Source organism: Rhineura floridana, chromosome 8, assembly GCF_030035675.1.
Source record: "Rhineura floridana isolate rRhiFlo1 chromosome 8, rRhiFlo1.hap2, whole genome shotgun sequence".
Taxonomy (NCBI): domain Eukaryota; kingdom Metazoa; phylum Chordata; class Lepidosauria; order Squamata; family Rhineuridae; genus Rhineura; species Rhineura floridana.
In genome coordinates this window covers 124,752,970-124,765,960 of record NC_084487.1, presented here as the reverse complement: position 1 = coordinate 124,765,960, position 12,991 = coordinate 124,752,970, and the positions used below count along the sequence as shown (strand labels likewise).

The 12,991-nt window shown below is 40.6% G+C and overlaps 1 protein-coding gene across 1 annotated transcript in view; it reads right to left on the bottom strand.

Annotated features, from left to right (window-relative positions):
- Positions 1-4,861: 4,861 nt before the first annotated feature.
- MPPED1 (metallophosphoesterase domain containing 1) overlaps positions 4,862-12,991 on the bottom strand; it is a 148,606-nt gene continuing 140,476 nt past the window's right edge. The window contains exons 5-6 of the mRNA XM_061637875.1: positions 9,070-9,183; positions 4,862-5,165 (exon numbers count right to left, since the gene is read on the bottom strand). Of these exons, the coding sequence (XP_061493859.1) occupies positions 5,047-5,165; positions 9,070-9,183 (233 nt within the window). The 3' untranslated portion in view covers positions 4,862-5,046. The remainder of the gene's footprint in view (positions 5,166-9,069; positions 9,184-12,991) is intronic.

The following is a 12,991-nucleotide window of genomic DNA, read 5'->3' as shown; positions in this document are numbered from 1 at the left end:
TGTCAGTATAAAAACATATTATTGAAATCAGTAAATGATTGACAAAAAAGATACATTTTCAACAGATGCTGAAACTCAGTTGGTGCATGTCATATTTCAAAGGGAAGGCTGGACACCAGCACAGAGAAGCCTCCCACTGGTTGCCACAAGACGTACACGTGCACTGTGGAATAAGATCCGTGGATCTCAATGACTGGACAGGTCCGCATGTAGAAGACACACTCTCCGGTAACCAGGTCCCAATTTATTTAGGGCAGTAGTTCCCAAACTTTCCCCCCCACGGACCAATTAAAAATTGCTGATGGCCTTGGTGAATCACTTGTAGCAACTGTAATGTGCTGTCCTAGACACTGTTATGATTTTAAATTGCATTTTTATTGCTTCTTTTATTTCTTATATTCAATTCCATAGAATTCAAATTGTAATACAATAAAATACATCATAAAAATAAAAAAGCAATAAAAGCAATTAAAATCAATATGAATATTTAATCAGGACACGCAGCAGGCTACCTGAATGAAGCTCGCAGACCACCGGTGGTCCACAGACCATAGTTTGGCAACCACTGGTGTAGTGCCTTGCATATGTTACCGCTGCAGAATTTAAACCCAGCTAAGCTGAAACAATTCTTCAGTGGCAGTCACATCATGGTACTGCACGTACCAGACTTAAGGCTGGCCCTCCCACTAGGCAAGATGAGACCTTCACCTCAGGTGGCTGATTGGAGAGGGGGTTGCAGATCAGTGCTCCCTGACCCATCTACCATTGCCTTTGGCCAGCCATCACCATTCAGCTTGCTCACAAATCAATGAACACAACCACCACTCTGCCGTCACCACCACCTAACTACCACCCCTTCAGGCTGGCTACCATGCAAATAGCAGCAGCTGCTAAGTGCCATCAGCTGCAAAGCAGCCACTAGTGCTCATATAAGGCTCCCAGGGTTGCCTGTGCCTTGCTCTGGGATAGAGCCCTTCCTCTGAGGAAGGCATTGTGGATGAGGTGGCCCAGACAGTGACTGCTTAAAGTTTTCTACAGGGAAACTTTAAACAGTATTTGCTGCTGCATCAACGTGGCATCAACACAGGCACTCTCTGGGGCCACCTCACCACAATGCCTCACTAGGAAGAAGGGCCTTATGGTCTTCAGATTGAGTAAGACATTGTGGGATAAGATAACCTAGGAGGGCCTAGGAGTGTCCACGCTACTGTTGCTGATGTAGCGGTGGCAACATTTTGAAACAGCACGAGGAAGTTGGTGTACTGAGGTGAGGAATGGGAAGGGGGAAGGCAGAGTTGACAGCGGGTGCACCTCGCTTGAGATGGTGCTATGTCTTGCACGAAGCCTGATCACGTCTTATACGATTTAGTCTCAGTCCACCTCTAGTCATATGCAACAACTTGTGGCTGTAGATGTGCATCACTCCATTGGTAGATGGTTGCTGAGATGCTGATACAATGTGCATCTAGTTGTCAATCGGCATCCCAATCAGCTGCACACACAGGCCTCTATCCACAGAAGCCCATAGGCAAATCTCCTTTGTGGGATCTCAGGACCATCAATATTTTATATTTTATTTATTTATTTATTTATATTATTCAATTTATTAGTCGCCCATCTGGCTGGAAACCCAGCCACTCTGAGCGACGTACAAAATAAAGGCATAAAAACATCAAACATAAAAGTATATAAACATCAAAAAACAAGCAATACAACGAAACAACAAAGTAGAAGCTATCCCCCAACCCACACAGCCCAACCCAAAGATCAGAAAGTCCTCCTAAAGAAACTGCGTTTGAAGGCTGGAGGGTGGGGCAAGGCAGGTGGAAACAGCCTCCCTTCATGGCAACAGAGTCTTTCTCCCCTCATAGTCCTTCTCCTGAGGCAGCTTCCTTTTGAAGGCTGGAGGGTGGCGCAAGGCAGGTGGAAACAGCCTCCCTTGATGGCAACAGAGTCTCTCTCCCCTCCTGTATAATGTATGATGGATCAGATATTTATAAAAGATGGGTACAATTGCAGTGTATTGAATCTGACATGCTGCTTCCTGTCCAAGTGTACATCACACAATTAGTAGCTTTAAAAGATTTTTATTTGTCTACCATGCTTGACAGAAAATTACAACAACAATCCAGTTATGCCAAAATGATCCAACACACCTTAAAACTTTCATAACCTCAAAAGCTTCTTAATGTTTCCTTTTAAAGGTAACAGTTGCGTTCATATCATTCGCACATATAAATACACAAGATTTTGAATAAACATTCTCCTCAGGGGGAAAATATTATTCAGAGAACACCTCCTGATTGGCATAGATATGTTATTGTGGCAAAAAAAGGAAAGGCCTCTTACCACCTTTTTTAAGTGTTTCTGAAGTGCTATGAGTAAATGTAAACATTTCAGACTCATTTATCTGTTTCAGGAAGCTTGTTTATTTTATTTTATTTTCTGGGGTTGTCACATGAAAACTTAAGCAAAGGTATCTTTTAAAATTGCCACATTAAAAGACAGGTTGACAATGTAAAATTCCTCCACGTAGTTGTGAAATGTAATATACAATGATATGCCGAACGGCTAATGTGAGCTGGGTTGTACATGTGGGGAGCTGGCAATCATTCTGTGATTCCTTACAACTGTGACTAATGATAAATACCATCTCCCTGCCCATACAGCCTGCTTTATACTAGCCTTTCTGCACACAGTAATACCTGCATACCCGATCTTGTGGAGAAATTTTATCCATAACAATACGTAATTTTAGAACATATAGGGCTGTCAAAAAATGAAAAATCTTATTTTTAAGTTTCATGTTCAAGGATGCCAACAAATCACTGAGTGTTTTATCTTGGAACTACCAGTTGCTGAACAACGAGTAACAAATCTAGTTATTCTGTACATCTCTCAGATTTGACCCTGAGCCCACATTCCTGAAGTGATGTGTCAAAAAAAGAAAGAAAAAAGCACAAGCAGATACTGTAGTTAAAAGACATATTTATAGTTCCTGTGGGGTGCTCATATAGACTGCTCCTCAGTTCCTAAGTACAGTAGGGCCCCACTTATATGGCAGGTTAGGGACCAGGCCCCTGCCGTAAAGCAGAAATCACCGTAAAGCGGAACCCATAGACTATAATGGAGCCGTCACACGAAAATGACGTGAAAATGTTGCAAAATGCCACAAAATCGGCTTTAAAAAGGGGAATTTCCCCCCATCAGACTCTTATTATATGACTATGGCTATGACAGCAAGATTATTATGGAATACTGATAATGGAAGATTGGACACTGAAATTACTGGACTTAACAGGACTATTGAAGATGGAAGATGGAATTAATACGGATAATGGAATAATGGCTATTGAAATTATTGGACCTAACAGATTTTGATGAGATGGATTAATCGATATGTTTATTTGGACTATGGTTATGACAATAAGATTATTATTATTATTAACGAGATGGATTAATCGACATGTTTATTTGGAGAAAAATTGATAGATATATTTCTTAAAGAATTGAAACCTCTCTTTGACTTTTTGTGGAAAGAATAAAGTAATGTTTATGAGATTTGATGATTAATTAAGATAACTACTGGAGGAAAGTGATTTTATAATATAATGTAAGAGACAGGATTGTTATATATTGTAGACCTATAACTGATTTGATCTGCGACAAATGGGAAGTCAACATTTTATTTTTTTGTTTAATCATTTTTGTTTTGTTTTGTTTTTTGTCTTTGAATGTTTTATGATTTTGTTTTGTATGTTTTATGAAAATTTGAATAAAAATTATTGTAAAAAAAAAAAGGGGGGGAATTTCCCGCCGCCACATTAGCGGAACGCCGGAATGCGAAGCGCCGGTAAGCGGGGCCCTACTGTATGTTTGAAGCAGGTGCATGCATCTATATTTGCCAGCTTTGGTGGGTGTGGAATTGGCCTGTGAGATTGGGTTTGCATGCACAAAAAGAGAGATCCCACTTGAGTTGGGTGCTTGAGTTGTTTGACCGAATAGAAAGTTGTTCTCCTCGTCTAATAGAAAGCAACAGCAAAGCCAATATAATCCATTATGTTCAATCACCTATGTTGGTGTGGATTCCACATGATTCTAGTGTCACTGACCATAAGGAATCAAAATGCAGGAATTGGCATTATGATTCGTGAATGAATCCTATGCCTTTTTTTACATAGGCCTCTGAACATCGCCAGTGACAAGGATTATCCATAAAGTTACTAAAGCTGCAATTCTACACACATTTACTAGGAAGTAAGCCCCATTAGAGACAACGGGACTTGCTGCTAAGGAAACATGCTTAGGTTTGCCCTAAATGAGACTTCACAACTGCAGAATTCATTTTGGAGGGGCGAGGGGAGCTTTTTTAATTCCTGAGTCTGTATCTAATACTAAACTACCTCTCTTTCAAATTTCTGTGCTGTTTACCGCACTTTAGTAATCTCCACCATATCACTTCCCAGTTTAGACATCAGATAAAATTTTATCGTATACTGGTTTTAAAAGACTAAAAGATTGTAGATTTCAAAACAATGTGGAATAATAATGTGCTTACGTACATGGAGATATGTGTTATACCTGCCATTATAGATCAAGAATGTAGCACAATTACATGTTCCCCTCCCTGTGATTATCCTGTGAAGCCAGTTTTAAGTGAACAAATGCTAGTATTCAACACACATGTAAAACTGTAAACATTAATAATCATTTTGTTGAAGAGTCATGTCCTTTTAGTAAGTTCAATATTACATATAGAATATACAAAATGCACCGATGTCTCTTGCTATAATGTGGAATGCATCCTCCTTTTCTGTATTAAAAAGTTCTTTTAAAATGATGAAATGTTAGATCTGTTAAAGTATTTCTGTAAGGCTGTGATACCAAATACCTCTGATGTCTGTCCATTTTTGCCTCTCCAGTTTTTCCATAAAGAAGAGAAATGTTTTCATAATTTAGTGTATGCTTCGTTTTCACATTGGCAACCAACGAGGAGCTGCTAATGTGGTGTGCAGGTTTCAGGCTTCATTGTTCTGCCAATAATAATCATGTGTTCCTTGGAGTAGGCAAATCGATAACTATGGGTGGATTGAGTGGTTGGTAATTCACCGTACACACAGAAGCATTCACATAGGTAGTAGTTCCATCAGCCATAACTCCATAACCTAAAATTTAAAAGTCTAGTTACAATTTATTTATTATTAGTCTTGTTAGAAAACCATTTCTTTAAGCATTGTACAAAATCAAGTAAAAACATAACAATACAATAAAATATCACAATTAATCTTAAAAATTCAACTTTGCATAAAATCCAAATACAAAAAGATCAGCGCAATAAAATACAACACAAATCACAAAAGCTAAAGCCAGCGACCATTACCGCAGGGAATAATCTTTGCTTTACTTTGATTCAAATTAACTTTCACTGGAGGGTATTAGGGAAGCTTGGAATTCAAAACAGTGATTGTTTGGCAAGGGTAGGCCTAGCAATCCTATCCCAAAACCCTGTGTTGTACAACTGTTTTAGCTCTGTACTTCATCAGGAAAACCACTCCAGCTATCTTAAGGAGCATACTGCATCTGGGGTTATATCGTATCCATCATATCCTGGTGTTCTAAAAGAGATGGAACTGGGTAGCAATAAGCACAGCAGTGATCTACATAGTGACATCATTCCATTACAGACCATGACATGTCTTTGTAGCATCACTAAATTCTGACAAGGGAAGAGCGCTGATATTCGCTGGTTAAACCGTTTTCCACCGGAGGAGCATGTTTAGTGAAGTCATGTGGAAATATATCTTCAAGTTCTTCTTGGCACTATTTCCTAAGTTTAAGTAGTTTTGTGCTGAAAATGGGAGCCCCCCCTCAAAAAAACAATTTCCTCTGGAGACAATATTTAGTAATCAATATTCAATTTGGATTGAACCCCTAGGGCCTGGTGATTTTGTGCTAGGGCCTGGGAAGTCAGACCCTGCTGTGATATTCAAAATGTGAATGAGGCCATTCCCACCAAATCACTACTTGGCATGCAGGGCCAGTAAGGAAGTCACTATCCCCAGATTGAAGGCCATAGCAGGGTCTGGACCTCCAGGTCTTCCACATGAGGACTGTACATCAGGACCTGGAGGTCTCTAAGGAGGTTGGTCCAGATCCATTTCAGGCCATAACCAGACATTCTTGGATTACTTTCAAAATGGAACAATAGTAGATCTAATAAACGTTAGTTTTGAAACCCTTGGGTTTGGACTTTGCTGGCAATTTTAGTTTTGTGGTAAACAGAGGCACAAAGGAAGGGGGAAAGTGCCCCCTACTCTTCTCACACAATGGAGGTGTTAAGCTATTATTATGCTTCAAAGAGGAGTCCACATTCCTGTTTCTTCCTCGTTACCTGCCCTCAGTGTGGACTAAAAAGCATTAAGGACTTGAAACTTTGCCTGTGTTCACATGTCACAAACCTTATAAGAACATAAGAAGAGCCTGCTGGATCAGGCCAGTGGCCCATCTAGTCCAGCATCCTGTTCTCACAGTGGCCAACCAGGTGCCTGGGGGAAGCCCGCAAGCAGGACCCGAGTGCAAGAACACTCTCCCCTCCTGAGGCTTCCGGCAACTGGTTTTCAGAAGCATGCTGCCTCTGACTAGGGTGGCAGAGCACAGCCATCACGGCTAGTAGCCACTGATAGCCCTGTCCTCCATGAATTTGTCTAATCTTCTTTTAAAGCCACCCAAGCTGGTGGCCATTACTTGTGCTTAGTGAGGAGAGATCTTAACCAAGAGCCCAGGTTCAAACAACACACAGAGCTCAACATCAAAAGTCTTTAGAATGGTAACACGCTCATCCAGTTTTTTTTTTAATTTGATACTGTGGAAGAGAATGACTGAGATGTAGATACCAATATAGGCATAATAAATATATTTTGAAAAAACATGGGAAAGACGGCAATAGTCCAGCACTACAGCTCAGTTAGGAGGCAATGCTTGAGATCTTTTTTTTTTTTTAAAAGTCTGCAAGTGCCACCACAGCACTGTAGGTGGCATCCTTGAGCTCCTGGGTGGGCGTGTTTCCTGTGTCACATCTTGGTATACCTGTACTCCTTAGAAAGATTAGTACTTTTTCCTAACGCACATGCACACACAGTTTAGAATTTCATCAGCCCTCAATAATTTGAAATGGGGTATGCAACTGAGCCCTGGCTGAAGAATAAGGAGTTGACAACAGCACTAGAATAATAGTGATTCTGTCACCATTAGCAATGGAGCAGCAGAAAATACAATTTCAGGTAGGACATTCTTTTGCCAAGAAAAATAGTTTTAAAGGGGAGAGAACAGTCCATTATTTATACCTCCCAAATGTTCTGTAAATGACTACTGCAGATGTGGCTTTGTTTGGTTGGAGGAAGATTTCATCTGCTCACAGCCTGTAGCCACTCTATAAAGAGTAGCTCGTAGTTCTAAGGCTGTCTCTGACAACTTACTTGGGAATTCTTCCTTGAGGAACTTGAACGTCCCAGGATAACATCTGGCTTGCAGTTTCGTTTTCTCTAAGTTACTGTCATTTGCAGTAAAAATGTCCTGTTTCCTTTATTATGCTGCTTGTTTTGAAAGCAATACTGTTACACTCTCCAGTATTAGTATTTGTGTTGCCAAAGCAAGCACCACATACTCATCAGTGTATTGTAGTGGACCGTTTAGTTCTGAGTAGCATTTGTGCTACTTGTTCAGTGGTGGTAACAATGATCTATCAAGTGGTTTTGCTGGCAGAAAAGACTCTAATTATGAGCACTGCAAGAGAGAACCCTTCTCAGACATCTATACGTGGAAACATTGTGTTCTGAAAGAGTTACCTACAAGGTATATGATCCAAACAGCTACTTAGCCATGTTGTTCCGGGCATGCATGTGCCTGGAGGGTAAGGGAAGAGGCTTGTGAATTGTTTAGTCTCTCACCACGCAGTGTGTGAACACTGACTGCGAAATTCCCTTGCTTTTCAAAAAGCAGATTTTCATGTGTCAGGGATGGTGTCTGTTCAGGAAACACAAGTCCCAGTATGTCAAAGTTTGGCCTTTGGTTTATTGGGCTAATTTTTACAATGGTGAAATGCAACTCTGGCTGTACTCCCATGCAGCCTTACTTAGAAGTAAACTCTATTGTGCACAACAGGACTGGCTTATGAGTAATTTTGCTTAGGATTGTGCTGTTAAACATATTGACAGGGTCAATTAAATAGATTGTTTATATGTTAGGTTCTTAACAGAAAAATATTTTTCTAGATAGATAAATGGATTAGATAGATTAGATCGATCGATCGATAGATAGATCATATCAGTTCAATTCAATTCAGGAAAGGGAAACTACTGACTTTAATAATGTGTTAGCAATGTGAGAAAATGGATAGATACCAATTCACAGACACCAAAAGTTAGCCAATCACAAATAGAAGCAGGCAGGTATATTATTTAAAATACACTTCTGATTCTGAATTGTGTTTACTGCAAAAGAAACAGGAAAATGTGCAAAGGTGCTCATGAAGACTGTTCTTTATAGACAGAAGGTAAGAAAAAAACAGAGCCAATTATTTCTTAAAAGAGTTGCAAAAGGAAAATACCCCTGGAAAAAACATGTTGGAAAGCTTGAAATGCACTGGGCCTTTTTTAATTCTTTTAAAGCACCTTTACATTATTTCCTCTATTTTTTCTCTAATGGATTTGTACAGCTCTCTTCTTTCTAGAGTGTCTTTTGCCACCAATAAAACAAAGGTTTTCATGAGCCAGTTGTTTGTATATAAAGCTAGCAGACAGCTGCTCTTCAGAATCAACATATTATGGCTTTCCTTTTAGAAATTCCAGGTAACTAAAGTGGCCAGAATTCAGGTGAAATCATATTAACACATCTGTTACAACCTAGATCTTAAACAGTAATGATAAGAGACTGAACCTGTTTATTTTGTGAATTTGGTGGGTTCCCACATCTGATGAAGTAGACATTCGCCTATGAAAGTTCAACCTACAATTTTATTTATACACACACACACACACACACACACACACACACACACAGAGGCTTTCTGACCTTCATGGATGTGTCCAAAAACATGAAGACGTGGCTGTATTCGTCTCTGGACTGTATTCAGCAGCTCAACACACCCTACTCTTTGCATTTTCTTAGGAACCCAATCTAAGAAACCTTTAAAATAAAAGAAATACAATTTAAGAGAAGAACAAAGAAAGATATTATCTGAGAAATTTTATACCTTGAATTTTAAAAATCCACATTGTTGAAAGTCTCTCCTAGTTCTTCAGAGAATGTCTGTCTGAATTATCTTTGACAGTGTATGTAAAGAATTTGAATAAAATGGAATAATCAAACTATGCAAACAAAAAGGATTAAAACTAATTTTACCACTAACGACAAAGGGGTGGTATGTGCACGTATATGGGAGGTGGTTTTAAATAAATGCTACTTAAATAATTTTGTTAACCGATTTACAGGAACATCTCATTATCTATCCGTGTTATAGTTTAATACGCTTAGATATATAGGCTGTTTTTCTACACCCAGTTCTGCTCATTTGAGACTTACTGAAATAAATCAAATAATAGCCATTATGGTCAAACCACTGTGCCTACTATCAAGTTCTCACACAATATAGGCAAACTCTTATATGACAATTTAGTGTCCCGATGTATTTTGGACCCCTTGTGAAAATAGAATCTTACCTAATCCAATGCATAGTATGTGGTGTTATTAATGGCATTTTTGATGAGAATAAAATTATTTTGGAAAAAAAGGATTGTAGTTATTGTTTCTTAACTTCAGAATGAAAGTGCTAAATCCATAGCACACCATGCCCTCTGAAGAAACCGATGGATTCAAAAGTTCATAGTTAACACTGTGCTGTAGCGTGGTGTGGTGGGGCTTTAGCAGTTGCCAGCTGAGGTCAGAAAAGAATCCCCTCCTTCCATTTTCATTCCCTACTGTCTCTCTTTTTCTTGACCCTCTTTTTTTAGATCTAATTATTAACAGAAACAGGTGGTGGCATACTTTGGGTTGTCCCAATATATATTACATCCAGAGTTTGGAACAGTTACTTTTTAAAACTACAACTCCCATCAGCCCCACCCAGCATGGCCACTGGATTGGGCTGATGAGAGTTGTAGTTCAACAAAGTAACTTTTCCAAGCTCTGATTACATCCACCGGGGATGATGTGTTCTCCTGCCCTACCCCACATAAGCCATCTAGGTATTATACAGGAATTATTCACTAATAGTTAACTATTAACTAATAACTATTTCTAGACACTAGGTCAGCAACAGCTTGGATTCAGTCTTTGCTGCTCAGGACATTCTATGGGAGGTATTTTTTTCTATTGTGCACTTTTAGTATATGCTGACTAACAGGCAAAAAAACCTTGCGGTTTAAGAACATACCTATAGACAACAGATATTTCTATCAAACTTTAAAAAGCAGGGAAATTGGGTAGCTGTAATGAATGCACCAGGGGAGCAGGAGACCTAACCTCCTCTCTGAGATATTGGACTGCCCTACAAATTTGTCAAAATGCAAACACAATTTGGGTTGGTGTTTCACAGTCCAATCCACTTCTCATATAGCTTGGAAGAATGTGGTAACATGTGCCTCAGAGGATATGGCGAGTGGTGGCAACACCTGCAATCAGCCAAATAACATAAACGAGGCATGTGCTGTGTTGATCTTGTTTTAGCAGGGAGGTTCCTGTTATTTGGGCTGATTGCAGGTGTTGCATTTTTATAAAACAGCAAGATTTTTGCCTATTAGTGAATATATACTGAAAGTGCACAATAGAAAAAATACCTCCCATAGAATCCCCATTCAGCCCCAGGGCTCTGAAAGAGCTCCGGGGGCAGCAGGCTTTGCAGCCAAGTCATCTCAAAGCCTGACATGGCCTCAGCTATGTGGCGTGCTTAGCACGCATGCTACATCACTCGGGGGGGCGGGGGGCGGGCCTTTCTGGCTGTGGTGAAAGAGAAAATAGACAAGGAAGTTAGGGAGGGAAAGGTCCTGGGTCCTTTCCTCATCCCACCAGTACCCACCCTGAGGATTTCACCTTTGGGGATAGTACCCAAGAAGGTGGCAGGGCCTCATTCATCATCTGTCCTATCCTAAAGGGCTGTCAGTCAATGATGCTATTCTGGACCACCTGTGTTCCGTATGCTACACTTTCTTTGACAGCACCATGGCCATGGTTAAACACTGAGGACTTGGCACTCTCATGGGGAAGTGTGACATTAAGCTGGCTTTCTGCCTCCTCCCAGTTCACCCTTTGGATTTTGATTTATTGGGTTTCTGTTTTTTCCAGGGTAGGTTATATGTTGATCATGCTTTACCAATGGGTTGTTCAGTGTCTTGCGCTGCATTTGAGCACTTTAGTTCATTTTTAGAGTTGGCCTTTCAGTGGCAGTCTGGGAGTTTAGTTTTGGAGGAGTGATCTCCTCCTGGAGGCTGAGCTCCAGGTTAGCACTGATGCTTCTGGTTCTGTTGGTTTTTGGAGTTATTTTCAGGGACAGATGGTGTGCAGCGACCTGGCTTGTAGCATGGGTGGAGGATGGGATGGCCAGGGATCTTACCTTCCTTGAGTTCTTCCCAATAGTGGTGGCTGTTCACCTTTGGGCTGACAATTTTGCCAACTCCATGGTTCATTTTTGGTGTGACAACCAAGCCACGATATGGGTTATCAACTCTGACCTTGAAGAATCCTTAGGTCATGGTTGTGGTACGTGCGTTTGTCACTCACTGCCTCTGATTTAATGTTCTGTTTGTTGCCCCACATGTCCCTAGGTTGGACAATGGCATTGCTGATGCTCTTTCATGCCAGCAGACAGCACATTTTTGGGAGTTGGCGCCTTTGGCCAGGACTCACCTGGAGCCAATGGCGGTGGTACTGTGGGAGCCTGGCAGTCAGAGGGAGAGAACGCCATCATGTAGTCCCTCGTCCCCAGCACCAGGTCCTGCTATATGAGAGCAGGTAGGGATTTCCGAGAGTTTTTGAAGAGTCGTGGGTATCCGAGTCTTTGGCTCATTCCGGTTGTACAGTTGATGGAGTTTTGCGTTTATTTACATCAACTGGGGCTATCGGTACATACTATAAGGGGTAAGTTGGCTGGCCTAAGTTTTTGGGCAAGGTGCAGGGTGTTTACGATAGTGTAGGGGACTTTAGACTTTGGAAAATGTTGATAGGGTGGAACAGGGCACAGCCACCAGTTCCTGATTCATGGTACCCAATTTCCCCCAATGTGTTAGTTAGCCTGCATGGTGTTTGGGCATCTATATGTGCCTTGGAGCTTGAGGCCACAATGTTTCATGCTGTGGTGTTAACATTTTTTTTGGACATTTTGTATAAGGGAGCTGTCTGCTTCCTGCCATGTCTGGATATGCCCTCAAGGTGCAAAATGTCACATTAGGGACAGGTGTAGTACGGATTTGCTTGTATCAGTCCAAAAATGATCAATGCACAAGGGGTGTGTGGAATAGTCTCCCCAATGAGGTGCGCCTGACGCCGACGCTACTATCTTTTCGGCGCCAGGTGAAAACCTTTTTATACTCCCAGGCATTTTAAAGTGTATTTTAACAGTATTTCTGTATTTTGGATGTTGTTTGGTTCTTTATTGTTTGTTTGTTTTGTCTCTTGATTTATTGTATTTATTGTATTTATATATTATGCTTGTTTTTATCTTTTTGTACACCGCCCAGAGAGCCTTCGGGCTTAGGGCGGTATATAAATTAAACTAAATAAATAAATAAATAAATAAATAAATAAATAAATAAATAATAAATCAAACTGGCTTCATCCCCAGTTAGGGCATTGTGCCCGGTGAGGGCATTATGCAGTTTTTTCCAGATGCGTGGGTCTCAGGTGGGTTCCTTTTTCTGTCATCATGATGGCATACCACTTACACGTTACCAGTTCTGTACCATCACCGAGCAAGCTCTTGCACAGATCAGGCTTCATATGG